General features: G+C 29.6%; 4 protein-coding genes across 8 annotated transcripts; 1 reads left to right on the forward strand and 3 right to left on the reverse strand.

Annotated features, from left to right (window-relative positions):
* Nucleotides 1–20: 20 nt before the first annotated feature.
* LOC103313394 (uncharacterized) lies at nt 21–14,956 on the forward strand. 4 transcript variants are annotated; one of them, XM_064358346.1, is made up of 7 exons: nt 21–440; nt 3,639–3,821; nt 8,394–8,542; nt 8,589–9,307; nt 13,859–14,130; nt 14,191–14,467; nt 14,526–14,956. In XM_064358346.1, the coding sequence occupies exons 1-7, from the start codon at nt 75–77 to the stop codon at nt 14,882–14,884; spliced, it is 2,325 nt and encodes a 774-aa protein (XP_064214416.1). In that variant the 5' UTR covers nt 21–74; the 3' UTR covers nt 14,885–14,956. The 4 variants fall into 4 exon arrangements, with proteins under 4 accessions (XP_064214416.1, XP_064214417.1, XP_008194748.2 ...); XM_008196526.3 differs by lacking the exon at nt 21–440 and adding an exon at nt 3,923–4,208 and having other exon boundaries at nt 3,683–3,821; XM_064358347.1 differs by lacking the exon at nt 3,639–3,821 and having other exon boundaries at nt 22–440.
* A 2,142-nt stretch (nt 14,957–17,098) lies between these two features.
* LOC107398054 (cyclic GMP-AMP synthase-like receptor) lies at nt 17,099–18,909 on the reverse strand. Of its 2 annotated transcripts, none has more exons than XM_015980794.2 (7): nt 18,428–18,909; nt 18,130–18,383; nt 17,939–18,077; nt 17,743–17,880; nt 17,561–17,698; nt 17,370–17,507; nt 17,099–17,320 (listed from the first exon to the last, which is right to left on the reverse strand). In XM_015980794.2, the coding sequence occupies exons 1-7, from the start codon at nt 18,557–18,559 to the stop codon at nt 17,135–17,137; spliced, it is 1,125 nt and encodes a 374-aa protein (XP_015836280.2). In that variant the 5' UTR covers nt 18,560–18,909; the 3' UTR covers nt 17,099–17,134. The 2 variants fall into 2 exon arrangements, with proteins under 2 accessions (XP_015836280.2, XP_015836279.2); XM_015980793.2 differs by having other exon boundaries at nt 17,743–17,895; nt 18,428–18,905.
* Nucleotides 18,910–20,076: 1,167 nt separating this feature from the next.
* Nucleotides 20,077–20,923, reverse strand: Ctlp-6c (chymotrypsin-like proteinase 6C). Its single transcript, NM_001167611.1, is given in 2 exon segments — nt 20,077–20,818; nt 20,875–20,923. Coding segments are annotated over 2 exon segments (744 nt in total). The 3' UTR covers nt 20,077–20,123.
* A 3,936-nt stretch (nt 20,924–24,859) lies between these two features.
* LOC658877 (serine protease P162) lies at nt 24,860–25,753 on the reverse strand. The gene is made up of 2 exons (XM_965228.4): nt 25,639–25,753; nt 24,860–25,588 (listed from the first exon to the last, which is right to left on the reverse strand). Exons 1-2 carry the CDS (start codon nt 25,685–25,687, stop codon nt 24,891–24,893), a joined length of 747 nt encoding a protein of 248 aa, XP_970321.2. The 5' UTR covers nt 25,688–25,753; the 3' UTR covers nt 24,860–24,890.
* Nucleotides 25,754–26,294: the final 541 nt, after the last annotated feature.

Here is a 26,294-nt window from a genome sequence, read left to right on the forward strand (position 1 = left end):
CACCAAACTCTCAATGCTTATCAGAAAACACGACACATACAATGTCGATATGAAAATATTTATTATCGTTAAAAATGTTACGTCGGGTGAAAAGTTTCACGATCAAGAAGTACAAAAGCAGCGACGAATTGAAACCAATTACGCCACCAAGTCCCCGAGTTCGCCCCAAACGTCGACAACTCCAAAAAGAAAAATCCTTTTCGTTGGAAAGTGTGCCAATCCACCTAGATTTGGAGAAGAACGATCTCTTTCTGAGACAGAGGGAAAAAGCCAAACGGCACGAAATCGCCCAACAGCAACTCCCGAACCTCGCCAGAAGGAAGTCGATTTCTTGCGATGACGATAAGTTTAGGAGATTGAATCAAAGTCCAGTGACGACTCGAAGGGTGAAGTTTTCGGCAAGGGAGAGGTCGCGGTATAATACTGTCGATGTCTTGAATGTAAGTTGATTGCCTGATCAGTGTTGGCGAGTGTAATTGTTTCATTCAATTGTTGCCTTTTTAAGGAGTTGGTAGAAATGATTGACGCAAACTGTGTTGTATGTTTTAGTCATTACCGGAAAAACCGCTAAGGCTTATCTTTAGGTATAGTGTGACGACAGTGATAATACAATGTGCATAAGGACAGGAACCAAGAATGTTCAAAATTGTTAAGCACTAGAATTACACTAAACAATCCCAAAAATACCAAAAAAAAATATAACCTAATAAAAATTTTGTGATAATATGAGAAATAAATTTTGAACAAGAAGTTTTCTTTGGGTTTAGCAATTTTGACTATTAATAAGTTCAAACAAAACTAAGTTTCCTTCCTATTAACATTGTCCAGTAACACAAGATTTTTAAAACCATATTTTTCACTCACTCCGTTTGCTTGTGTTCTAAACAATTGTCATGAAAATGGCCTACTTTATACATTCATTAAATAATAAACTATACCTAAAATATTACAATTTTTCTGTCAAAAACAAAATTTTTATAAAAAAAATCCTAACTTAATCGTATTTATTATAAAAAAGCAGTCCATTAGTATTTTCGATTTTGTAATCATGTTATTGTAGTACTTGTATTTCAATGCTAAATAATCAAAAAATTTATGAATGCAGTATACAGGTTGATTCTTTTAAGGCTAACATTAGAAACTTTTTAACTTCTAATATAACTAGAGCTTTAAAATTTCGTATACGATCCAAATCGGCCATTCTAAGTTCAACTAGAATATTTTCAAAATGGCTGAGCTTCCGGAACTATAAAAAACTGACGCCAAGTTTAAAATTTTAAATAGTGACCACACATTTTTATTGCATGATTGAATTCACCTTCTCAAGCTGAGTAAAATTTACCCAAGTTGTTGGTACTTATCTGTCATAGTTTTTGACATATGTCAATTTTTTGGGTAAAATTTCTATTTGCAAGAGTTTATCTAAAATATCACAGCTCTTGAGCCCTTTGCGATAAGTGAATATTTTTTTGCATTCGATAACCAAAGTTTTGAACAGTTTTCTAGAATCGAAGTTGGCAACTGTCAAAATTCATGGCTAATATGATTTTTTCAAAATGGTTTTCAAAAAACTGCTATAACTCAGTTTTTTCAAATAAAACGACTATTTTCTTAACGGCAATCGAAAAAACATAAATATTTATGGTGACTTTTATCAATACGTCCTATACTTATCTATTACAGTTTTTGAAATAAATCGCAAAATATAGATTTTACTTCGTAATTTTCTTAGTTAATCAAGTATACTTTGCAAAATGGGCAACAATTGTCAAACTTCAATATATTATTTCGTTTTTAGCTGGTTTATTATTGAATAAGTAATAAAACAATAATATTTAATTATGGTTTATTATAACTTAGTGAATTATGTAAAGTAACTCAGTCAGTCTGCCATCGAATTTTGAATTTCTTGAAGGAAAATAGTGAACAAATAGAATTTTTTTTTAATTAATTGCACAATTTTTCGTATTTTTCCAAAGTTTACTTGATTAAAAATGAAAATAATAAGCAAAATTCTGTTTTTTGCGATTATTTCAAAAACTGTAAGAGATAGATATATAACACGTTAATAAAAGTTTGCATAAAAATTGATGTTTTTTTGATTGCCACTGAAAAAACAGGGTCATTCCATTCGAAAAAACAGTTTTAAAATCATTTTTTAATTATCATTTTCAAAAAATCGTGGTAGCCTTGCAATTTGACATTTGACAGTCCTGAAGATTTGAGAAGACCCTTCGAACCTATGACTATCAAATGCAAGAAGAATTCTTCACTTATTGTAAAGGGTTCATGAGCTGAAATACTTTAAATGAACACTTGCAGACGAAAATTTGTATAAAAAAATTGACATACGTCTTAAACTATGACAGATAAGTACTAACAACTGGGTACATTTTACTCAGTTTCAAGAGGTGATTTAAAAAATGCAGTAAAAATAGGTGGCTATTATTTAAGATTTCAAAGTTTTAAAATTTAAAATTTCTCGTAGTTTTGTAAATTCAGCCATTTTGAAAATAATTTAGTTAAATGATTTTCAAAGATTTAGAGTATATACAAAATCTTAAAGTTCTAGCTGTATTAGAAGATAAAAAGTTTCTAATGTAAGCCCTAAAAAATCAGCCTGTATAAATAAATTAGATTTAATTTAAAGATTTTTGAACTTTTTTGACAAAATATTCTGAAATAAATAAGTTGATTTTGGGTAAAAAAATTAGCTAAAATTTTTGGCTAGCTTATAAACTAGCCGCTATTTTAGTTAAAACTGCGTTTTCTAATAAATAGCCAAATGACTTAGAGAACAATTAAAAAGAATATTTTTTGAAAATCTGCTATACAAATTACATATTATTAAAAAAACCAGTGAAAACTTATAGTTAGTTTTTATATTTTTATAACTATTTATAACAGTATTTTATAACTTTGTTTTATAACTCTATTTTTGTAAGTATAATTTACGTTTTTATGTTCTATTTTTTTCGATGTGTTCTACGCCTTTTTATTTTTTTTATGAATAAAGTTTCATGCTATTCTAATTTATTCTAAATACAAGCTATACAGTTTCCTAACAACTGTCAAATACACACTATATATATAGAATATAAAAATATATAAAAATATATACAATATAAATATATATAAAAACACACGTTTTTATTGCATAAATGTTTCTTATTATTAATAATAATTCAATAATCTGTGCATTAGTTAACATTTCTTTTACTCAATCTTCGGTGAAAAGTTCGTTGTAACTCGACACCACTGTATTATTATTATTATTATTATTATTATTATTATTATTATTATTATTATTATTATTATTATTATTATTATTATTATTATTATTATTATTATTATTAATTATTATTATTATTATTTTTATTATTATTATTATTATTATTACGCTTGATTACGCCTATAATTAATTTTTAACATGTTCGCTGCAATCGCGGGAAAGTTTAAATACTTTCCACCGAACTGTTTTCTCAATTACCATTTCACTGTAACGAATTAAACTTGGCAAATATCCGCCACACCATCGTTAAATCCAGTAGTAATTATTTGTTTAAAAATTGCCTGTACAAGCATTTCCTCCGTTTTATTAATCTCCCCAATCCAATCGCTTATCTTATCACCACCAGTCTGCCTTTCACTCGCTCGCCATGAACCAAAAATTATCGAAAATCGGCCAAAAACCCCCAAAAAGCGGCATCGAAGTGGTGCGTTTCGAGCCCACCCCATCACCACCACCACCAGCCATCGCCGCTCCCACCAACCTAATCAGAAGCAAATCGGACTGGTACATCAACATCCAGAAAGATGACGTAAGTCGCTAGCATTTAATTGAAGTTAATTATCCCGGGATGAGTAATAATTTCGTAAATGGGAGCGTCGCTCTTATCAATGAGCTCATTATTTGCTCAAGACGGATGCGGTCAGACGCGATGTGGAGTCAGTGCGTGGACGAGTGGCTGAAAGAGCTGCGATTTAGCGCCGAGTGCTACGATGACTTCGCCATGGCTGGGAGGATCCACTTCGGGAGGGTGTGCAGGGTGACGGTGAGCTGCAGCGAGGCGGTGGAGCGGCTCCAGGTGGCGCCGGTGGTGTACGAGTGGCTGGAGCCGGAGGATCTGGCCGAGGATGTCGTGCTGTGGAGGAGGGAGTTGAGGGCCAGGTGCTGGGAGGAGGAGGAGGAGGTGCTCGAAGGCGAGGTAGGGAATGCAAGGATTATTTTGGGCAACGAAGTTTATTGGTTTGTTTTGATCGAAGTGGTAAATAAGTTTATTTTCAAATACTGATAAGGTAAGTAGAATGTGCATCAAGTGGACATTTTTTGTGGTATGTTGTTATGAAGAAAACAAATGAGACAACGATGGATGGAAAATAAAATGGAAAAGGAAAGGAAGAAGATAATGATGGGAGACAATAAAATGCAAGTGCTAATAAGCAACAAAACTATCCAAGTTTTATATTTTTGTAAATGAACAAATAAATGTGTATAATTTTCGATTAAATTCTTAATAATTAATAAAGCTCTAGATAATTAAATTTATACTTTTCCTCAAAGAAAATCTTGAGGAAATCATTAATCTAATCTAATCTAATTTAAGAAATTAACCAAATATAAAATTAGAGTAAATTTTGGGAAAATAGCGGAAAGAAATAAAAATCTAATCTCCACAAACATTTTTCATTATTTCCTTAAGGTTTCCCACAATTTCCTCAAAATTTCCCCTTTCATCAACATTTTGATTTCCCCTGATTTCTTCACCATTTTCTCGCCCTAATTTACTAATTAACTATCTAGTTTCCTTTTCGTTATTTTTTTATTTTTTTATGTTTACTTTTTTCAAACTCATTTTTAGCCAAAATTTTGTACATACGACTTCCTTATGATTCTCTCTAATTTCCTCAAAATTTTTTCTAATTGATTTCTCCAGATTTTCTCTATGATGTAACTCGTAGTTTTCTAACTTTAGTAATTTTTTTAAATTTAATTTTTTATAGAAATTTAAACACCAGATTTCCTATGATTTCCTCATAGTTCCTTTAATTTATAAAGCAAATTTTTCGTGAAATTCTGTGCAATTTTTTTAAATACTTTCTCGCGATCTTTTTTTATTTCAAAATTTTCTTCTAATTTAAAAAAAGTACAGATATTTATTTTTTTGTCAAAACCTATTTTTAATTCAAAGCAATTTGAATTTTTGGAGAAATATAAATGTGCCCCAAATTTTGGACGTGAGAGTTCACTCAACGTTTCCTCGTGATTTCCTCTGATATCTCCTGATTTCCTCAAATTTTTTAAAATTATTTTTGGTGATTTTTTGTTTCGATTTCTTTTTTTTTACTTTTCTCCATTAAGAAGTAAAAATATATGAAAAGTTGTTAAAATAGCCTTTTTAAATAAAATTACGAGAGTTTACGTAAAAACCGCGTAAATTAAAATAATAAAACGAATAGAGCAAAAAATATCTCTTATGGGTTAACAGTTAAAACAGTTTCTTTTTCTGAAGAATTTTTTCAAATACCTATGTCTATAAAAGTAATATAAGTGGATTTATTTTACACTACGTAAAAATAATGCAAAATATAATAATATATATAAATATATAATAATACAATAAATTATGATAATATAATAATAAATATAATATTTAATAAATAAATAAATAAATCAACAAAAATAAAATAAAAAAATAAAATTGCAGTCAAATTATTTTTCAGTCAAGTAATTACAAAACATTGCTTAATTTAACATGAAGATAAACAATAGAATCATCGTTTTATGGTTAAAAAAATGACGTTCTTTTTGCAGAGAAAAAATAAAGTATTCAATAGCAAAGCCTGTTTTCTGCAAGACTATTAGAATTTGATTGTTATCCGTTTTTTTTATGTAAAAATACCCAAAAAACACGGTGCGTTCAAAAAGTCTAAAGATCAACTCTTGCTGCGGAATTTAGATTGACAGATTTGTATTGTTTCACAGCAAGAGTTGATCTAAAGATTTTTTTAACGGACTGTATTAAAACTAAAAACGACTTTTTTTTTAAAACAGCTCTTGAAACTAGATAAATAAAATAAAATAATATAATAATAAATATATAAATAAATAAACAAAAAATTAAAATAAAATAAAATAAAAAAATAAAATTGCAGTCAAATTATTTTTCGACCAAAAAATGTGTGAATTAAATTTTTGGAAATATCTGGGTCAGGAATGCAGGAACAATTTAGGAATTTGAAATTTTCTGATTTGAACAGAACAAGAAATTATATTTATTTTGCTGTCTTATTCTTGAGATGTGTTATTGAAAATTAAATTGTGAGAATATTTTGCCGGAACAAATATGCTATCGCTCAAATCTTATTCAAACGTCATACGTTTTTTAACAATGGTTTTACTTATTCTATGCACGTTTTCAGTATAAACAGTTCCAAATATCGCTGCATAGAATAATTCAGGCTCGTGTTGTTTTTATTTCAAGCGTAACCAAAAATTAAGGAAATGTCTTTCAATTAGTTGGTTTTAGCACCTTATTAGCCTGGTCAGATAAATGTTTAGTTCATTAGCATTTACAACGTCGCAAATCTTTTTTTAATAAATAATTTATAAGTCCCAAAATTCTCGTAAAATGTGTAAAGAAAAAAAAAATAAATTTTAATCTAAAACTCTTTTCATTGATTCAAGATTATTATGTATTATTACGTCTGTATACAATGCAACACTGTGTACGATTTACCTTCTTTTTTTTATTTTTTTAGTATTTTTTTACTTGGTTTCAATCAGTTTTCATCAATTTTTATTTCCATTAAAAAAATGTGTACTATTAAAATTACTTGATTGATTTAGCTCATTTATTTTGGTTGAGAAGGCAAAAAATTTCCAAAAAAGTAAGTCACGTTATTTCACCCAATTCTCAAAGATTTGGCTTTTTTAAACCACAAACCGAAAAATTAAAAAAAATGACAAATAAAAAATAAAATAATGAATAGTTTTATAATATATTATAAATATTATATATAATTTATATGTTATTTATATTATATTATTAAATATTAAAATAAAATATTATTTTCAAGTCTGTTAAACTGAGATAATTTTTGAGAAATAAAAAAATATTTAAAATTTTTTTGTTTTCGAGTTACCCAAAAAAAATTGAAATGGCAATCAATACGACGTTTTTTTTGGTAAAAGATTATGATGCAAAAATAATTTTCAACAATATTTGGCTTTTTTAAACCACAAACCGAAAAATTAAAAAAAATGACAAATAAAAAATAAAATAATGAATAGTTTTATAATATATTATAAATATTATATATAATATATATGTTATATATATTATATTATTAAATATTAAAATAAAATATTATTTTCAAGTCTGTTAAACTGAGGTAATTTTTGAGAAATAAAAAAATATTTAAAAATTTTTTGTTTTCGAGTTACCCAAAAAAAAATTGAAATGGCAATCAATACGACTATTTTTTTTTTGGTAAAAGATTATGATGCAAAAATAATTTTCAACAATATTATAACTATTTATAAAAAAAATACAGGTTTAATAGCAATATTATTGAATTAGAAGCAATTTTTAGCACATAATATTTAACTAAAAAATGCTAGATTATTTATACTTATTGGTTTATAGCATAAATACTTAGACCAAGAAAATGAAAGTGAAAATGCACAAAAAAATTACTCACAAGGAAACTGAAACACAGTAAAATAAAAAATAAAGAGTATAAAAACTGTATTTGAGTTTAAATGGTTGCATAACATATTTTCTCTACAATTATATCAGGTTTCTAAGTATGCGGGACATTACCTGCACACAGCACACTTAGATAGAACTAATTAGTAATTATTTTGCATATAATCCCACAAATTTATTGTCCACATCGTAATATTTTTTTATAAAAAACGACCAGTAAATTGTGTTCAAAAATGAAGCTTTTGCAATCATTCATTGAAAATGATCAAGGTCGCGTTTCTCATTTATCACCGCACCAACTGCAAGCAAAGATAAACACGATTTATTGCATTTGCAACTTGATACCAAACACCAACATTATGTTAGCATTTTACAGTCAGTCTAGTTTCAATTTTAATAAAACTCTGGTCCCCTATTTTGAGTCAACTTCCCGTCAATTTTTTACTTGGCGCGCTTTTCCGCCTCCTCTTCGCCAGAGTGGGGCAACACATGTTATCAACCTTATCACTATCACAAACACAGTGTTATAATCATGTGTTCCCCAACCAAACAATGACCAGAAATTCGCTCGAATTCAACTCTTTACCCGAAAATGAACGAAGGCAATTGCAGGTAGAATTTCATGAAAATATTATTTACAACCTTCACTTGGTTTTGTGCGGTAATTAACGCTATTTACAGGATTTGTTTACCGAAATCGATAGCGGCCCCAAAGATGAGAGTTCCAGCAACAAACCACAAAACTTCCCAGTGTTTGAAGAGCAAGAGATACTTCTCCGAAAACCCAGTCTTAAGCCAGAAAGGCCCAAAACATACTCGTCCACAGTAACGTAAGTTTCGGGAAAATTGGGACCGTTTTTGTGATTAAAATTCCAGGAAGAAAATCGAAAAAACCCACTTTGATTTTGACGGAGTTAAGGGCTTGGAATTGCTCAACGAACGCCAATGTATCAAGATTGGAGAAGAGGACATCCTGCGATTGGACGGCAAAGAGTTGAAACTCCTGAGGGGAAACACCGAAAATGTGATAAAACGCAACATCTCCATGAAAAAAGGCGTTAAATTCATTACGAAAAAAACCCTGGAGATGAGCGACGTGGACACGAACCTCTACTGGCTCACGTTCAGCTCGCACAAAGACGCCAAACTCTTCATCGAGAAGGAAAAATCCTTCCATGCTCTGCCATCGACCATAAAGCCCATGGGGCCGTTCTGGCAACTGCGCAAGCTGCTCAAGAAGCGCTCGAGTCGGGATCTGCTCGAGCTGAAGGGGATTATCAAGAACGAGCCGATTTTCGGCAACACTTTGGAGGAGTTGGTCAGTGAGGAGCATCCAGTGCCGGAGGTGATCACGAGGATTGTGCGACTGATTGAAGAGCCGGAAAATATCACCAGTGTGGGGCTGTATCGAGCGTCGGCGAATTTGGCCGTGGTTCAGAACATCCGGTTTGAGATCAATTGCGGAAGATGGGAGATTTTGGACAAGCATGGGACGGATGTTGATGTACTGGCGGGGACTCTCAAGCTGTTTTTTCGCGAGTTGAAGCAGCCGCTGATTTCGGCGGAGGTGTATGAGGAGTTGCGCGAAGCGATAAGTGAGTTTTTGGTGTTTTTTTTTATATACAGGGTGACCCAGGGGTACATAATCGGGCTATAACTTTTTTATTATGCGAAATATTGCCATGTCGTTTTCACTATCCGATAGAGCGACTTAAAGTCCACAACCCAAAAATGTTTTTATTGTACAAAGGCTGTTGTATACAGGCTGGTGAATCAAAGTTACATTTTTTTAAATGGAACACCTTATACATTTTTGCATGATTAAATTCTACGCAAAAAAATAATGTAACTTTATATAAACTATTATGGATCTATCTCTTTTCGTTTCGGAATTATTCAACTTTTCGTTATCAAAAAGACCAATTTTTGAAAAATCGCTGCAAAGTCGCCTGTGAATATTTTTCGGCAAATTTGCAACAGAAAAATTCAGAATACCTTGTAGTTTTAGGAAATAGTCGACTTTTACTTGAAACACGGAAATAATGTACAGGGTGTGCCAAAACGCAAAAAGTTGAATAACTCATTTTTTTAATGGAACACTATGTATTTCTTTACATGTGTCGATTGCATTTTTCATAAGCTTTCTATTGATGTGCGGTTTTTATAGCAAATTTACAATATTTCTTAAAGTGTTAAAAAAAATAAAAAATTAATTTTTTATTTATTTTATTAATAATTCTTGATGAGTGAAATTCATTTATGTATCAGGTAATAATTGGATTTCTTGTGCAATTAGTCACATTAGTACATGTCAAAAAATTAATTACTATTTGACTATCAGATTCTAGGCTAACAAATTTTCTTGTAGTAAAATATATTTTTTTGAACAATTTCGAAAAATATTTTAAATTTACTATGCAAACCCTATACCGTTAGAAAGCTTATCAAAAATGCTTTCGATACATTTAATAAAATACTGGATGTTCCATTTGAAAAAATGAGTTATTTAACTTTTTGCGTTTTGGCACACCCTGTATATTATTTGCGTACTTTAACTAAAAGTTGTCGATTTACTAAAACTACAAGGTATTCTGAATTTTTCTGTTGCAAATTTACCGGAAAATATTCATAGGCGACTTTGCAGCGATTTTTCAAAAATTGGTCTTTTCTATAACGAAAAGTTGAATAATTCCGAAACGAAAAGAGATAAACCCATAATAGTTTATATAAAGTTACATTATTTTTTTGCGTAGAATCCAATTATGCAAAAATATATAAGGTGTTCCATTTAAAAAAATATAACTTTGGTTCACCACCCTGTATTCAACACCCTGTGCATAATAATGGATTTTAAGTCGATCTATCGAATAATAAAAACGTCATGGCAATATTTTAAATACCAAAAAAGTTATAGACCGATTACACAGCGCTGGGTCACCCTGTATATTAAATACATACCTATTGAAAAAAAAAAGATCGTACTTTATTTTATGATGTATAAAACATTTACGAAACTATCAAATTCGACAATAAATGAAATCTAGCAACGTGAGAAAGAAAAAAGCAACAAATAAATATGGTTGCTAAAGAGAAAAAATAAAAAAAGTAGCTATGGAAACAAAAAATCTCGTATAATTTTTTGAATCAGTCTGTATATCTTTCCTGTATGTTTGGGTTATTTCGTCAAAAACAATGTAATAGTCTGGCAGCAGCTTCTTTTACTCCTTATCATATACCTTATCATGACCGTGTAACAGTTTGTTTTGACTGTTTTCCCTATCAAATCTATTTTTTTCTTATTCATTGAAAAATCCAATTTACGTTGATTGTTTGTTAATGTTCAAACGAAAGAATAAGTTTGTCTAAAATATACAGAAATATTCTTTTCGGGTTTACTTTACAAAACTTTTTTGCTTCCAGTGTAGTTATACAGAGTTGAAATTTTCTACAGTATTTTTAATTCAACTACATTATTTTCAAAAAGCTGAATTTCCGTTGTTGGTGCGTGTACTTATCTGTCACAGTTTTTGATATTATCACATTTTTGTGTCGAAATTTTTATTTAAATATATAGGAGTCTATTAAAAAAATCACAGCTTTTGAATTCTTTGAGAAAAATTTTTTTTTCATTGGTGACTTTGAAATACGCTTTGCAATTTATCAAAGGTTTACCTTTTTCAAATCACCAACGGTATATAAATAGCATCCTAAATAACGGTTCGTTGAGGTGAAGTTACGTGGCTCCTGGCGATCCATTCTTGGATCAAGTTTACAGAAATCACCATTCCAACATTCTTTTTTTAGGATTAAAAACAAAAACAAGAATTAAGAGTTTTTTTATTTTTTTTTCTGAAGGATTTTTTTAAATTCTATCGAAAATCTACATTATTCTATTCTTTTTTTTTTGAATTTAGAGGCAGTGCAGATATTTAACTAAATATAATATTATCAAATTATTTGTTTAGAAAAATAAGATCATAGAAATTAAAAAATTTCCAAAAAGGTAGGTGCATAACTTACGTTATGTAAAATAAAATAATAAATAGTTTTATACCATATACTAGTACCTACAGCGTTAGGTAAAATATTACATTACATTTTTAACAAGTGTTAAAATTGTGATAATTTTTGAAAAATGGAAGGTTTTTTAAAAATCGCTTTTTGTTTTCGAGTTACTAAAAAAAATTAAATGGCAATCAATACGACGATTTTTTTGGTAAAAGAATATGGTGCAAAAATAACACCATAAATAACACCAAGTGTACATAAATGGCATTCTAAATAACGGTTTGTTGAGGTAAAATTTCGTGGCTCCTGGCGGCCCATTCTTGGACCGAGTTTACAGAACACACCATTCTAAAAATTCCTTTTCTAGGACTGAAAACAAAAACAAGAAAACTTTTTTTCTCTTTTTTTTCTGAAGGATTTTATTTTTAATTTTATCGAAAAGCTACATAGTTCTAATCTTTTTTTTAATTTAAAGGTAATGCAGATATTTAACTAAATAAATATAATATTATCAAAATATTTGTTTAGAAAAATAAGTTTATAGACTTGACCTGACCTGACTGGACCTTCAAGTGAAAGAAAAACAAAAAGCTAAGAAATTACGAATTAACGCATAATTAAAAAAATATCCGTATTCTAATTTAACTTTGAAGAGATTATTAGTTAATGTTTTTTATTTGTTGGTGACTCATTTAGGGCAAAAGTGTCACCATTTTCATAGGCAATCCAAAATTATACACATATTTGAAATAACTTTTCAGAAATGTGATTATTTACAATCATGTGTTACAGGACGACGAAAAAATTTTGTAATTAACTCGTTAATAATTCGGACTATTGATTATTAAAATGCATTTATTCATTAAGCTCCAATAAAAATTTGAACAATAATAGTTGTTTTCCCTGTCGGAAAATCAGATTTATATTTCATATTGGATTTAGAGCCTTTTTGTTGTAATAATTTTAAAATCTCTATTAGTTAATTTTTTTATGCAGTTGAAATAGTTTTTTCCAGATGTTATTGTCGTGCTTTTATTCGAACAATTTTAACTAGAAGGTTTATTACAAAAACTTCAATTATTAATTATTATTGTTTAACTTTAAGAAAAAAATACTTTAGCTAAAATTTTATTCAACAAAGTCAGTAAAATGATACGACTTCCAACAATTTTGTGCCTAAAAAAGACGTCATAAGGTTAAGAAAATTTTAGTTTTAGCTTTAAAATAGCTCAAATTACGTTTTTTTTACTGACGTTGACGATTTTCTTACTAGTTTTTTTTCAATAAATTAAATAATTATTTCATACTTCGTTTTCTCTTAGTATTTATGTTCTCAAAAATTGGATTCTATTATTTTTGGTCGTTTCATCAATACATTGAAACCTTTTATACATTTACAACGTCATCTGACTTTATGTAGCTTATGTTAGATCGAAGCTCAAAGAAAAATTTGAAAATATGTATATCACCAAGATTACACTAAAAGTGTGAATGACCCGTAGTTTACTTGTCTAGATAAAGCTGACTTATTTATGTTCATTCATGTTATGAAAGTTGTAGGTACTGACATAATCTGCAAAAAAATATAACTGAATATAAAATAAAAAAAAATCAGCAGAAACTTTATTCTGATTAATTCAAAGTTTGAACTAGTCGAGATTATCTTACGGTTAGAAAATGTAAACAATTTGTTTGTATGATAATTACATGAATCTAACAACACCAGTAAATTTTCAAGACTTTACTTTTAAAAGTTTAGGTAAAATCATCATTTTTTTAACTACTTGTAAACTGCCGAATGGGGCGATTTCAGCCTTTCTAAAGCAATTTATTTCGTTTTTAATCGAGGAATCATTCAAAATCGTGTAGTTTCATCTAAGTTATGAAACGTGTTTGTTTTTATGTGAATTAAATGATCTGATTCTCTTCATAGCGAGTTTTTTCGCTTAAAATCAAGTGGTTTTAGGCCAAGGCGATTTCAACCTTTCGAAAGCAATTTTTTTGTTTTTATATTTTTATTATTTTTTATATTGTATATTTATATATATATTATATATATATATATATATATATTTATTTATTTAAATAATAATATATATAATATAAATATATATGTTATAAATATAAATATGTTTTAGCAAATGGTAAATTTGAGATTAGGACAGTTGTTGATAATCTCCCAGCACCAAGTCGAAACACCCTTTTATTTATAATCAAACACCTCTTAAAAGTATGTGAACACAAAGACGCCAACAAAATGGACTTTTACAATTTAGCGATATGTTGGGGCCCTACTTTAATCACACTGCCTAGTAGTTGCTCAGATTTGGTGGCTCAAACCACCGGATTTACCAAAGTTACCGAACAGTTACTTTGCTATTACAAGGAACATCCGGAATTTATTGCAGACGTAAGAAAATAATTCTTGTTTTTTTTTAAGACTGGAATTTTTATTATTATTTTGTTGTAGGATTACGTACCAAAAACCAAAGATTTCGTCTACCAAGTAGTGCAAAAACTGACGGAAATTATCGACACCGGGATCGAAACGGAAGGAATTTACCGAAAATCCGGTTCGAACGCGAAAATCGACAACATAATGAAACAACTAGAGAAACAAAATTTGACCGAAATCGACGAAAAAACCGACATACATGATCTCTGTTGCGCCCTCAAAAAGTTTCTCTCATCGTTAAAAGAACCACTAATTCCCAACGAGTTTTTATGCCAGTACTGCGAAATCTGTGGTAGGTTTTTAAAAACAGTTTGTTTAAAACAAGTGTTTAAAAAATGTCCGTTTTTTAGATAAATTAGAATACTCCGTTTTACGGAATGAAATTCGGCGGATGGTTCAGCAAGTTCCACGAAAAGACGCTCTTTTGCTGCTTTTCGAGCACTTGAAGAACGTTTTGAGTTTTAGCAAACGGAATAAAATGTCAGAGATTATTTTGTGCGACATTTGGATGACAACACTTGCGTCGTCGACTTACAGGAAAAAAGTGCCGAAATTTTTCAAACTGTTTGAACTTTTGTTGTATTTGGACGAGGAAGTTTTACCAGACTTGATCAAGGAGACGAGAGTTAGGGAAAGTAGATATGACAACGTACCTGATGATATTAGTGACGACACAACGTCAAGCCAGCAAATGTACACAAAGTTATAGTATTTAGTTCGTATGTAATTATGTAATGTATGTACTGTTTTATTTATGTGAGATTAATAAAAATTAAATTTATTTTGTTGTACGTTCTATTTACATAAAAGCACACATTAGTAACAAATATACGAAAAAAATCGAAATCATAATCGAATTTCGTTTCCCAAAAGTATCCATTTAACTATTCGTCTGATGTGTTTTTCCACATCGTTATTTTTTGGTTCAAAAACATCATTAAACTTTTTGCCCCACGTTGGGCGCCAATTTTAACCAAGATATTCAGAAAGCCATTGGCGCCCAACGTGGGGCAGTAGGCAGAAAAAATCAGTATATACCTTTAACAAGAGCTTTTCGCTTAAACGTACCTATATACAAAACAAAACTTGACATTTTAGTGAAATATTAAAAAATTCATATCTTCCTTATTATAAAAGATACACATTTGAAACAAAGACATTATACAGGCACTTTTTTACCGAAAATTTAATAATATTATCAGCGATTTTTTTTAATCATTCGTTTAGCTGTAATAACATAAAGTTTTATTTTTTTAAATGAGAATTATAGTTGGCTATGACATTTTCGAAAAGCTTGTTTTTTTCTGAACTCAAAACAATATAAATATAGTTTGATATTTTTTATATTTTTGATAAAAAATGTATTCAAAATATTTGAAAGTAGTCGGCCGTGGAAAAATTATTTCACATTAAAGGTGTGAATAATCTAGAAATTTTGTGAACAGTTATTAAAGTAAAAAATGTGAAATTATAAAAATAAGCTATGTTAAAGTTATTTTCAATTGAACAAATATACGAGCGTCGCACATTTTATTTACATAAAAAATTTGCAGAAAATTGCACACCATGTGTCACGATCACTTGATGACACTTTTTTATGATTTAGTGAAGTGCAATGGAGGTGACGTTGATAATGTTCTGTATTTTTTTTACCGCAGATGGAATTTGATTTTGGTGTTTGGATTTTTTTGTAAAATAAAATTTTATTGATACGCAATCATACAATTAATAAGATTTTTCTTCTTCCAACATTTCATGTTTAAAATTGGAAAATAGAATGTTAACGTGAGCTTGCCATTTTAAATCTAAAAACTAATAATTTTATTAATTGCAAAAATTTGGTCTAATAAAAATTTATTATGCTGTTTTTGGATTAATTAGGGTTTAAAAAATCATTAAATTATAAATACTTCTTGCGTAATACAATTTTCATAGTTTTAATTAAAAATCCAAAATTTTTTCATGGCCTACTATAAAGAAAAAGCGAAATGTTTTGTTTTTTCTTAAATATTTAAAATTATGTATTACACAAATAGACATATCAAATCAGAAAAAAATAAGCTTTTCGAAAATGTCATAGCCAACTATGGTTCTTATTTAATTAATTAAAAAAATACAACTTCAAGTTATTACAATTAAACGAATGGTTGAAAAAAAACGCTGATAACATTATTGGATTCTCTGAAAAAAAGTGTCTTTATTTCAAATGTGTATCTTTTATAATAAAGAAAATATGATTTTTTTAAATTCCGCTAAAATGTCAAATTTTGTTTATAACTCGAAAACAAAAGACGATAGCGAGATGCGGTTTTGACCAAAATTATTCTCTCAAAAAACGGACCGGAGTAAAAAAGTGAACTCTTTAATCATTTCTTGTAAACTTAATAAATTTTTGTTTTCATAAAATATTTTCGCAATGATTTGCTTTCAAGTAAATAAAAAATAAAGTCTTCATTTTTTTACTTTTAGAAAATTTCGTCTTTTAATTGATAAAAGTGTGTTAATTTTTTTTGTTCCGGTTGAATGTTGTGTAAAAAGAAAAGAAAAATAAAGTTTCCTTGACTATTAACTATTTAAAAATTTATGAGAATCCTACTGACTGCGCCAATTAGGTTGTAAAATCAAGACTTGATTTTTAAAAAAACAAAAATTGTATTTCTTTCGGTTATTATTGTATTTTATCACATTATCTAATCTCTATTCCTCTCCAAATATTATCCAAGTTATAGTAAATAACGATATAAATTACAATAATCAAACTACTTTTGATTTAGTAAAAATGTGATTTACCTGATTATCTGAAGTTTTTCCATAGAAGTTAGAAATATTTTTTTTCGAATTTTGAATATTAAGCAACTACAAAAAGGTATTTTTAAGTAATTTTTTTCTCAAGGGAACAAACTCAAAAAATTAAAAAAAAACGTTCTTCTAGTCCTACACTTTTATTATTCGCAATAATTTACTTCAAATAACTTAACAAAACTTCCGCACGTGGTCGTTCCTTGACATCGTCAATCATAAGCGCAATATCGTCCCTACAACGTTCAATCTCCTCAGTTGAAAGATAAGACAAAAGGTTATGTTTCGGATTCCAAAAATCCAAAATCTTGCCATCACTCAGACACTTTAGATACTGTTCCAACATCTACAACACGCCGTTAAAACTTGAAACTTCATCCACTCACTACAATTACCCAAATTACAACAGAACTAAGTGGAGATTTCCACAAGGCGGTGGTTTCCAAAGTCGGATTATTTTTAGACAGTTCCCACAAAAATAAAGTTTTGATGGCGTGACTGTGTACCGGATGTGCGAAATGGTCACGAATGCGCTATAAAAAAAAATTCGAAAAATTTTTTTTGAAAAATTTTTTTTGAGTAGTACTTTCAAGACTCGAATTGCTGCTTTCATCCTGTGGCGATTTTGCAAAATTTGCCTCTCCTGAACGTGAAAAGACAGGCGCCAAAGTCTCTCCTTGTGGGTGGTTTCGCCCACAGGTCTTGCAGGAACGACGAAAAAATCCTGAACTGGGCAATATTTCAGGAGTTCAAATTTTGGGTACTTACACTTGGAAATGCATGAGGATTGTTGTTTTGTACTGTCACAGGCCAGTAATTTTTACCGAGGATGAAAGAAGCCACAAGGTCCACACTAACGTGAAAATTTTGACTCTCAATAGTCAGAGTAAGCGCAGGTTGGATGTACTGGATGTTAGAAATCTGAAAACTTGGTTCAAGTTTTTGCCAAAATTGTGTGACTTACTTTATGTTCCTCGCCCCCGATTGTGATAATATTATTCGGAAAATGTGCCAATGCTTTGGTAAAAATTTCAAGTATGAAGGAGCGCATCAAGTGTTCGGACAGAAGGTAATTTTTGGAATCGACAAATTTTTTCATATCACTGTTACAACACGCAAAAATTGTACCAAAATAAATTTCCTCGATTCTCTTACCTGTATACGTGTGAGTCAAGGGACGACAAACATTCGAAATTTTTTATTTGAAATTTTGTGAATCCAGGGACGGTTTTTTCCTCCAAACTTAATTCAAGATTTGGTGGAAGCCTCAATAATAAATCAATGTCAAATTCGTCCGCTTTCCCAATTTTTATCTCCTCGTAAATACTGCCAACCCCAAAAATTTTCCAATACAGTTTTGAAAATGTCGAAGACTCTTTTTTCATAGCATTGACAACCCTGTATATTATCTAAAAGTTTGGATTAGAAAACAAGTTTTGTAAGTTATATTTACCTTCTCGACTCGTTTTTTGGTTAAAATAACATCGCGTTTTTCGCACGAAATTAACCGTTTTTGGTTTGCAACATTAAGACCTTGTTCAAGTCCAATAAAAACTTTGTTTAATGATTGTGATTTGCCCGTCATGTTGGTAAAGAACTTAGAGCGGAGAAAAATGATTTCAAGTTATATATAAAGGAGAGTGTCGGGTACAAAATCGAGGGAACCACTTACTGTTCTTCCCTGTTCTCAACAACTAGAGTACTTGATTTAATTACCGAAAAATTGTTTTTTGTTTGTTTGAAAGTTCGGTAATCCGAACCAGTTGCTTAATTTTGATTGATTGAAGGAAAGTGGGACATTTTCGTGCGTTTTTCTCGGGGATTCCCGGACTCCGTTGTAATAAAAAGTTTCAACAAACGTGTGTATTTTTTTTATTTTGTTGGTCGTTTCAGAATACTTAACTTTACTTTACTTACTTTGTACTAGCAGCTTTAGTCTTCAAACAATTATTAATTGGTAGAAAAAAGTACCTTAGAAACACTTGAACAATTAAAAAAACTAAGAATTTTTATTTTATTTTTATTTGTGATCTTACAACAATTTAAATTTTACAAAAATGTCCGTAATGCTAAATGAGGGTAAAATAATTGTTATTTAGATATTTCAATGTTTTAATAATAATTAATAATAATAATAATAATAATAATAATAATAATAATAATAATAATAATAATAATAATAATAATAATAATATTAATAATAATATACTTTTAGTTCACTTTCGTAAAAACCATTGTGGTGGAATTGACTAACCTGTTACCATGACAACTCATATAAAAGTTATAAAAATCGTAGAGAGAAAAAATGTGCGTAAATATTCAGTGAATTCAATATTCAGTGAATTTATTTTGTTTTCACAGGACGAACAACACAATTTTGAACAGTTTGTCGTTTGTTTAATCAGAAATGTTTTCCTGGCTAACTATGCAAAAATAGCTGTGGGTAGTAAGAAATTTTCTACAATGTCAAAAAAACCAACATAATTTGAAAATTATCACAGATAGGTATAGGGAATGCTAATACAGATCGATGCAGAAAAAAATTCTCCTCCATCTAGTAAAATAAAAATTGGGACATTCCATTTGAAAAAATTAAGTTATGGGTATTTGAAGTTGTCCAAACTTAACCTTAAAATTTTTGGGTTTATTAACTTCTTTTCCAATTTTGAACACACTGGAGAACAGATACAGGCTTTCTCTTTTAATTCTCCAAATATAATTTCCAAATCTTTAAAACTAAGCGAGTTACTGATTTTTTAAGTGACAGGTGCAAATCCAAAAATTTTCAAAAAATCGTAAACATCTCGAAAACGGTTAAACTTAGGTATAGGGAAAGCAAATAAAAACTTTCTTAAAATAACTCAACTAATCCAAAAACGCAATAAAAAACATAGCTTTCCATTTAAAATACGAAAGTTGATAGCGACTTCCGGTATAACCGGAAGTGCCGTCATCTTGAAAATATTTTCATAACGCAGTACTCAACGAATTATGTCTGCGTACTAACTTTCAAATAAATATCTTTATTAAAACCTTCAATACGTCTAATGTGGGGTTTAGACGGCACACCCTGTATGTAAATTGAATAATAATTACAAATTCATTTCAATATTCTTTATTATTTGAAAACGACCGAATTTTGTCGTAAATTACGGTTTTATTACCGAATTAATCCAATCAAGGTATTGCGATGGCCGTGTGTACACATCCGGAATACTCCGGGCGCAGGGCAGCAGCCCATAAGAAACAACCCCAGCTAGTTTACCATCGCAAACCAATGGTCCCCCTGAATCCCCATAGCAAGCCCCTTGTCCCTCAGACCCCAAGGCGCAAATTTGCTCCTTCTCCAAGTAAAGCCCATCAGCATAATGCCCAGCGATTTTTTTACAATCCTCCAGTCCCAGAGCCGTCAGTTCAACAAACTGCAAAATTTCGGGGAAAGCCACATCTTGCGTCTCTCCCCAACCCACAGCATGACAAGTGGCATTGATTTCAGGTTCGATGAATTCAACTGGTTGGACAATCTCAGTGAATTCGAATTCGCCAACGATTTGAATGAGACCGATGTCGTTCTGGAGACTCGTGTAATTGAAGTCTGGGTGGTGGACGGCTTGGGAGACGCTGTAGGAAGTACCACCAGAGTGGAGTTTGTTGGTTCCGGCTGTGAGTGTGGTTTGGCCGACTGTTACAGAGTAGATGCAATGGGCGGCTGTTACAACCCAGTTTTTGTTGATAATGGAACCATCGCAAAATTGGTCTGAGTTTTTAAGTGCGACAATGAATGGGAATTGGCCAAGAGTTGCATTGTCACCTCCGTAGATTCGAACATTGTGAGGTGGTGCCCCTGTTAAGATAGTACTATTGTAGTTTAAAATAAAAATAAATGGATGAAATAATTACCAAAGGCAGCAGCAACTAGAGCAAATGTTGTGATTAAAATTCGGTACATTTTTGAACGGTTTCGACAAATCGGTACTATATTTATACACATCTTTTATCAGTTATGAGATTTCGTCAACTGAATCACGATCCGATAATAAGGCACTTCAACTTGAGGACATTATCACCAAACAAAGGACACGTGCAAATGACATTGCGACAATTTCCGGTTTGGCCGATTTTTTTTTGAAAAAGACTAGAAATTACTTAAAGGTGCCATTTGAAAAAAAAATTTTTCGAATAACTTTTGAAATTTATTTTTTTATTTATATATTTTTGAAAAATAATTTTTTTGAAAAATGATCGCATTTTTAAAGTAGTTAAGTTCATGTTAAATCACTCGTTTTAGAAACACGTCACTCAAAGATAATGAACAATTTTTTTTAGTTGTATAATAAATTTCTATTTTCTAAGATAAAATTTTGGAAAAAAATTCAAAACCTAATTAGTGTTGCAACGGGAGCTACTTAAGTAAGCATAAGTTGGAGCACAAAACTCTTATTAACAACACTGTTGTAGAAAAAGATTTGAAATTTATGATGAATTAAAATTAAAAAATAGGAATGTTATCTTGTTAGAAAAAATAAATTACTGTTTTTTTTTCGATATCTTCCATCATAGATCTCAGTTTTTTCTCAAAATTTCGCTAAAAAAACACTAATATAAAGCTAGAATTATGTTATTTGGTCTTTTTTGAGCATTTTTCAGTTAGAAACGCAATTATTTCCAAAAAGGTCGTTAAAAACAGAGAGAAAAGTCATCAAATTATACAAAAGTAAATGTTATTTTGAATTCCTTCGAATCTTGTTAAAGTAAAAACAATTTTTTTCGAAAAATTTACCTAAAAGTAGGTAAAAAAACAATTGATCAAGTGTTATCTCAGTTTTTTTTAGATCGTGACTGATTGATTTTACAAAAACTTGCCAAAAGACACACATTTTGAGCTAAATTGCCCCAAATAAACCAAAATAAGTCAAAACATGTTGCAAAAATAATTCAAAAAATTCCCAAATTAAGTCAAATATTGCATAATTCTTCCTTTCAGCCAGAAATTTTATTCAAACACACAAGTTTTTTTTTAATATTTTCGCTAAAACTGGCTGAGAAGGAAAAATGAATAGACAAAATAAAGGAAAAAAAGAAGAAACTTGCTTCTTTTCTTTATAGAGCAGAAACTAGAGATAATAAAAAAGTGGAGAAAGTAAAAAAATAAGTTCTTTTTTTCTAAGAATATAGAGAAAACAGAGAACTAAAAACTAAAGGGAAATAAAAGAAGCGCGAATAAAGAAAAACTGCTCATTTTTCTTTTCAGAGTTAATAGAAAAATAAATACTAGAGGAAAAAAAAAAGAAAAAACTGAAAAATAGAATACGATAGGTGCTATTAAACAAAATATGTTTTTTAAATAACTCCAAAACTAAAGAAAATTTTGAAAAAAAAAATTTTGAAAAATGATCGCATTTTCAAAGTAGTTTTTTTTTACTTGTATAATAAACTACTATTTCCTAAGATAAAATGTTGGAAAAAAGTTCAAAATCTAATTAATGTTGGAACCGGAGTAAACATAATTTGAATTTGGAACAAAAAAGTTTTATAAACAACAATGTTATAAAAAAAGATTCAAAATTTATCAAAAATAAAAAATAAAAAAATAGGAGTGTTATCTTGTTAGAAAAAATAAATTAGCGTTTTTTTTTCGATATTCTTCCATCACAGATCTCAGTTTTTTCTCAAAATTTCGCTAAAAAAAGATTAATATAAAGCCAGAATTTTTGAGCATTTTTCAGTTAGAAACGCAATTATTTCGAAAACGTCGTTAAAAATAGACAGAAAAGTCATCAAATAATACAAAAGTAAAATTTATTTAAAATTAGGTAAAAAAAACGATTGATCAAAATTAGTCTTATCTCATCTTTATTAGATCGTGACTAATTTATTTGACAAAAAATTGTCAAAAGGCACAAAGTAATTAATAGAAACTGATATTCGTTTTTCTCAATTTAGCTCATTTTGCGCTAAATTGCCCCAAATAAACCAAAATAAGTCGAAACATGTTGCAAAAATAATTAAAAAAGTTCTAAAATTAAGTCAAATATTGCATAATTCTTACTTTTCAGCCAGAAATTTTATTCAAACACAAAAGTTTTTTTAAATATTTTCGCTAAAACTGACAGAAGGAAAACTGAAAAGACAAAATAAAGGAAAAAAAGAGGAAACTTGCTTCTTTTCTTTACAGAGCAAAAAGTAGAGATAGTAAAAAAGTGAAGAATGTAAAAAAATAAGTCCTTTTTTTCTAAGAATATAGAAAAAACAGAAAACTAAAAACCAAAAGGGAATGAAAGAAGCGCGAATAAAGAAAAACTCCTCATTTCTCTTTTCAGAGTTAACAGAAAATAAATATGAGAGAAAAAGAAAAAAGAAGACTGAAAAATAGAGTACGATAGAATATACTTTATTTGTGTTAATAGTACTAACAGAGTATTCTACACATGTCACAAAATTAACTTAAATTTAAAGATTTAAATAGGTATTTATTTACAAGGAAAAAAAGAGAGATAAGAGAACTTTTTATCTCTTTGCTTCTCAGAGTAGAGAAAAAGAAAACAGAAAAAAATTTTTTTTTCTTAACAAACTAAACAGAATAGAGGGAAGAAAAAAGAAAAAAAATAAAGATAGAAAGGAAAAAAATGCTTGAACAAAACAAAACTTCTTTCTTCCTTCTCAGGGAGATAAAAAATAGATAATAAGGTATAAGGCAGAAAGAAATTTCTCTTTTTTCTTAACAGGCTAGAGAGTAAAAAAATAGAGAATTTAACTTCTTTCTCTTTTTTCAGAATATAGAGAAGAAAGAAAATAAAAAACAGAACTTCTTTTTTTCTTGGTGGTTATTAAACTATTATTATTTTCTTCTCAGAGAGGTAAAAAATACAGAATAAAAAAGTTGGATACTTTTTTTTTATAAAAGAAAGAAGAAAATAGACATAGGGAGAATAAAGAAGACAACAAATGAAAAAAAGGAGAGAACAACTATAAATTTTGAAAATGGCCAAAAAAAATTAAAAAATAAAGATATAAAAACCAGGAAAAAACGAAATAAAATAAGCAATAAATAAAAGTCGGTAGTTAATGTTTTACGAATTTAAAGTGAAATTTTCTCAACAATAAGCTGACAAATAAAAATATTTGAAAAAGAAAAAGAAAATAAAAAAACAGAACTTCTTTCTTTTCTTGGTGGTCAATAAAATATTATTATTTTTTTCTCAGAGAGATAAAAAAATAGAAAATAAAAAGATTGAAAACTTTTTTTTTATAAATGAAAGAAAAAGGCATAAATAACTTCTCTTTTTTTCTCAAAGTAGAGATAAAGAGAAGAGAGTAGAAAAAAAAACTAGAGAGTAAAAAAATAGACAATATAACTTCTTTCTTATTTTTTAGAATAGAGAAAAAAAAGAAGTTTGAAGACAGAAGGAAGAGAGCTTGAAACAAAACACAACTTATCTCTTTTTTTTCTGAGAGAGATAAAAAAATAGAGAATAGAAGCTAAGGAACGAGAAAACTTTTTTCCCAAAATAGATATAGGGAGAATAAAGAAGACAACAAATGAAAAAAAGGAGAGAACAACTATAAATTTTGAAAATGGCCAAAAAAAATTTAAAAAATAAAGATATAAAAACCAGGAAAAAACGAAATAAAATAAGCAATAAATAGAAGTCGGTAGTTAATGTTTTACAAATTTAAAGTGAAATTTTGTCAACAATAAGCTGACAAATAACAATATTTGATCGAAAAAAAAAATTTTAATTTGTGAACACATTTATGAGTTTCTTATCTAAATAAATATAAATATTCTGCAATGTTTGCTTTTATTAGCACGTTTTTTAATAGCGGGACTTGGTTTTGAAAAGGATAATAAAACTATTTCGCTTTTTTGTTTGTTTACATCGTATTATTGTTAGTTTTTTTATTAATTTCTTCGCTCATTCCGCGTTTACTACAGAATTGATCCAATCAACATAAAACGTTGGTCGCGTGTACACATCCGGAACACCACGAGCACACGGTAGAAACGCATAAGAAGTAACTCCAGCCAGTTTACCATCGCAAACAAATGGCCCACCAGAATCCCCATAGCAAGCCCCCTTTCCCGAAGGTCCATAACCACAAACCTGTTCTTCCCCCAAATAAAGGCCATTGTTATAATCGGCAGTGATTCGTTTACAATCATCCAACCCCAAAGCTGTCAACCCCACATATTTCAGATTTTCAGGCGTGACTACTTCTTCAGTCCCTCCCCAGCCGACAGCCTGACAACTGGCGTTAACTCCAGCTTGAGTAAATTCCACTGGTTGAAGATTCTCACTAAATTCAAATTCACCGACAATTTGAATAAGACCGATGTCGTTTTTGCTGTTGGTAGTGTTGTAATCTGGATGGTGTAAGAACTGGGAAACTTTATAGGTAGTACCACCAGAGTCGAGCTTGTTTGTTCCGGCTAGAACTGTGGTAGTATTGGTTTTTACAGAGTAGATGCAATGGGCAGCTGTAACAACCCAGTTTTTGTTGATAATTGAACCATCGCAGAATTGTTCGGAATTGTTAAGAGCGACGATGAACGGGAATTGACCTAGAGCTGCATCATCACCTCCGTGAATACTAACATCAGGATGTGGTGCTCCTGTTAATAAAATACTGCACTTCACCAAAAAAACTAAAAGCAATAATTACCAAAGACAACAGCAACGAGAGCACTTGCAGTGATTAAAAGTCGGTACATTTTTGACTGACTTCCAAAGTGTGGTACTTTACCATCTTTTATACACAGTTTTATCAATCATATAAGACTACCCAAATCAGATATAAAGGCACTTAAACTTGATGATATTATCACCAAAGAACAAACAAACAATCAAAATTGCAAAGAAATTCCAAATTAATCAAGATGTGATAAATGTTTTTGTTAAACAAACAATCGACGAAGTTTCCAATTTTTCAAATTTTTTTATTTATCTTCAACATAATAGTAAATGACTGCAAGAATCAAGATTCAGAAAATATCGGCAAAAATAGAGAAAACTTTACAAATTGTTTCAACTAAATTTTCATCATTGACTATTAATTTTTCGGAGTTATTTCCTTATGATTAAGTGTTTCTAACGTAAAATGACCGGCGAAATCCAAATCTGTAAGAATCAAATCGCTACGACTAACCGTTCAGAAAATATTGGCAAAAATTGAGAAAACTTTACAAATTGTTTCAACTAAATTTTCAACATTGATTATCAATTTTTCGGAGTTTTTTTCTTATGATTAAGTGTTCCTAACGTAAGATGACCGGCGGAATCCAAATCTGTAAGAATCAGATCGCTACGACTAACCGTTCA

Source organism: Tribolium castaneum, chromosome 8 (assembly GCF_031307605.1).
Source record: "Tribolium castaneum strain GA2 chromosome 8, icTriCast1.1, whole genome shotgun sequence".
Classification (NCBI taxonomy): Eukaryota; Metazoa; Arthropoda; class Insecta; order Coleoptera; family Tenebrionidae; genus Tribolium; species Tribolium castaneum.

Bases quoted from the DNA above. Each gene is read 5' to 3' on its own strand.
- LOC103313394 (XM_064358346.1), top strand. From the start codon at position 75: ATGTTACGTCGGGTGAAAAGTTTCACGATCAAGAAGTACAAAAGCAGC. The intron at 8,543-8,588 runs GTAAGTTTCGGG...TTAAAATTCCAG, and splicing joins ACATACTCGTCCACAGTAAC to GAAGAAAATCGAAAAAACCC. The intron at 14,131-14,190 runs GTAAGAAAATAA...ATTTTGTTGTAG, and splicing joins ATCCGGAATTTATTGCAGAC to GATTACGTACCAAAAACCAA.
- LOC107398054 (XM_015980793.2), bottom strand. From the start codon at position 18,559: ATGACGGGCAAATCACAATCATTAAACAAAGTTTTTATTGGACTTGAA. The intron at 17,896-17,938 runs GTAAGTCACACA...CCAAGTTTTCAG, and splicing joins TCGGGGGCGAGGAACATAAA to ATTTCTAACATCCAGTACAT. The intron at 17,699-17,742 runs GTAAGTACCCAA...TGCCCAGTTCAG, and splicing joins ATCCTCATGCATTTCCAAGT to GATTTTTTCGTCGTTCCTGC.
- LOC658877 (XM_965228.4), bottom strand. From the start codon at position 25,687: ATGTACCGACTTTTAATCACTGCAAGTGCTCTCGTTGCTGTTGTCTTT. The intron at 25,589-25,638 runs GTAATTATTGCT...TTTTATTAACAG, and splicing joins TCTCGTTGCTGTTGTCTTTG to GAGCACCACATCCTGATGTT.